This window comes from Uranotaenia lowii, chromosome 3, assembly GCF_029784155.1.
Source record: "Uranotaenia lowii strain MFRU-FL chromosome 3, ASM2978415v1, whole genome shotgun sequence".
Taxonomy (NCBI): Eukaryota; Metazoa; Arthropoda; class Insecta; order Diptera; family Culicidae; genus Uranotaenia; species Uranotaenia lowii.
The window spans coordinates 34,994,341-34,996,366 of record NC_073693.1 but is presented as its reverse complement, the minus strand read 5'-3'; the positions used below and the strand labels follow the sequence as shown (position 1 = coordinate 34,996,366).

At 41.5% G+C, this 2,026-nt stretch overlaps 1 protein-coding gene across 1 annotated transcript; it reads left to right on the top strand.

Annotated features, from left to right (window-relative positions):
- On the top strand, positions 1-1,113 carry LOC129754463 (uncharacterized). Its single transcript, XM_055750559.1, has 2 exons — positions 1-745; positions 827-1,113. The coding sequence occupies exons 1-2, from the start codon at positions 29-31 to the stop codon at positions 1,007-1,009; spliced, it is 900 nt and encodes a 299-aa protein (XP_055606534.1). The 5' UTR covers positions 1-28; the 3' UTR covers positions 1,010-1,113.
- The last annotated feature ends 913 nt before the right edge of the window (positions 1,114-2,026 follow it).

The following is a 2,026-nucleotide window of genomic DNA, read 5'->3' as shown; positions in this document are numbered from 1 at the left end:
TTTCTACCTTTGTGCTAATCCGTTCAAGATGAGATTCGCACTAGCACTTGTCGCCGCCCTGTGCTTCGTGGCTTCGGCCCAAGCAGGTACAGCATCTGATGCCGTCTACAACTTTACCCTGGCTGCCTTCAAAACAGTAAATGCTACTGCGAACGCCTACAACTCCACTGTGTACGGTACCGACGCTGGCATCAAGACTGCCTTCAATAACTGGGGAAATACGCTCAAGGCCAACATTACAGCGATCTATAACCGATTCAAGGTCTACAATAACTGGACCAGCGCTGACAATGTGAACATGAGTTTGACCAGTTTGCTCAGCAATTTGGCTTCCGGAACAAATCAACTTTTGAGCAACGATTACTCGCTCACCCAGAGCGTGATGCAGCAGGTTTTGACGACCGCTCAAGCTACCGTAGATGCTATCAACACCGCTGCATTGAACATGACGTCTCAGGCCGATTGTACCAAGGCTGCAGCCATCCCATGTCTGAACAAATGGACCGCCAATTTGACTGCCGCACCAGTAAATGTGTCCCGATACATCGACTGCATTACGCCACTCACAACGCGAGTTAGCCGAACTGCCTTGAATATCAGTCAACAATTCGCTAGTGCTGCCACCATCGGTCAAACCTACATGAATCTTGTCAACTTGTGCACCATTCCCACTACTGCCCAACTCGCCGCGCCCACCACTCCAATGGGATACCAAACAGCTCCCTCTATCCAGTGTTTGAGCTACGTAAGTCACTCAATTTGAATATTCTATTGCCAATACACCGTAGCCTTACCAATACTTGTTCAACCTTTCTCTCCTTTCCAGTACCTGAGCACCTTCTCCAGCTTCCCAATCTCCTGGCCTCCATACTTCATCGATTCCATGCGTTATCCGCTCGGTTCCTTCGCCTCTCAGTACGTGATGCGTTGCACCAGGCTGATCCAGCTGGACATCCAGAGAGCTATCGACGACATCCAGGCTAAGTACCAGGTTTGTTTGGTGTCATAAATCCTATCACAGTATGTAAGTGTTTAATCGACTTTCCGTGTGCTGCTCTACCAAGGCAATGATCCTAGTGCCGTGCTTGAATAAAAACTATATGATAACACCAATTAATAATCAAGCTGGTTTTTCTCCATCACTCCCAGCATTCCTGAAAATAGTTCCATTTTTCTGCAAATTTAACAGTCACCCCAGCTAACATGAAATCGTAATAGAAATGATAATCCAAATCGAATATTAAGACATTTTCAATAACTATCGTAAACACGTTGGTATTGAGTGATTTCTATCATTCATTTACGACAAGCTTTGCTCGAAAAAAGTTGAATCGGATAGCAGTTTAGTAAACTCGTAAATATGTCTCCAAAAAGTTGAGAATATTATAATTGTAAATTATGAGTCGATATTCCGGTTGATGTTACCTGAAATCGATACATTAGGGCTTGTAACTCATGATTAATAATAACTTTATTCATTTCTACTGATTACTAATCCTGAATTACAAGTGCTTATGTATCGATCTCAGGTAACGTCAACCAGAATATCGACCCATAATTTACAATTACAACATTTACGATTACATTTTCTGTTCTAGAAAAGTTTACTGATAGTAAATTCCAGCCCATACTTTCAAACTTGGAGTTCAACTTTCAATTCAATATGGGGCATATGACAGCGATTAAATCAACTGTGATTGAAATATGATTTGCATTTTTTAAATCATGATTTTTTTTTATGGTTTATTACACTAAAAGTTGTGTAACTCTCATATATTGCAATGGCCTCCTTTGAGGTAAGCGATGAGTATTAATTTCTAAGCGTGTCGAAAAAATGAAAAAATATTAGGTGTACTGGTAGCGACATCTTATGGATGTTAGTTAACTTACGAATTTGGTTTGAAACTTAGGTTGATAATCTCACACACGTTTTGAGCTCCAGCCCGAACTCTGTTCTCTGTGGTTATACCTTCATAAATGTTTGCTGGGACAGAACGATAAAAAAAGATAACTACACATACTCCGA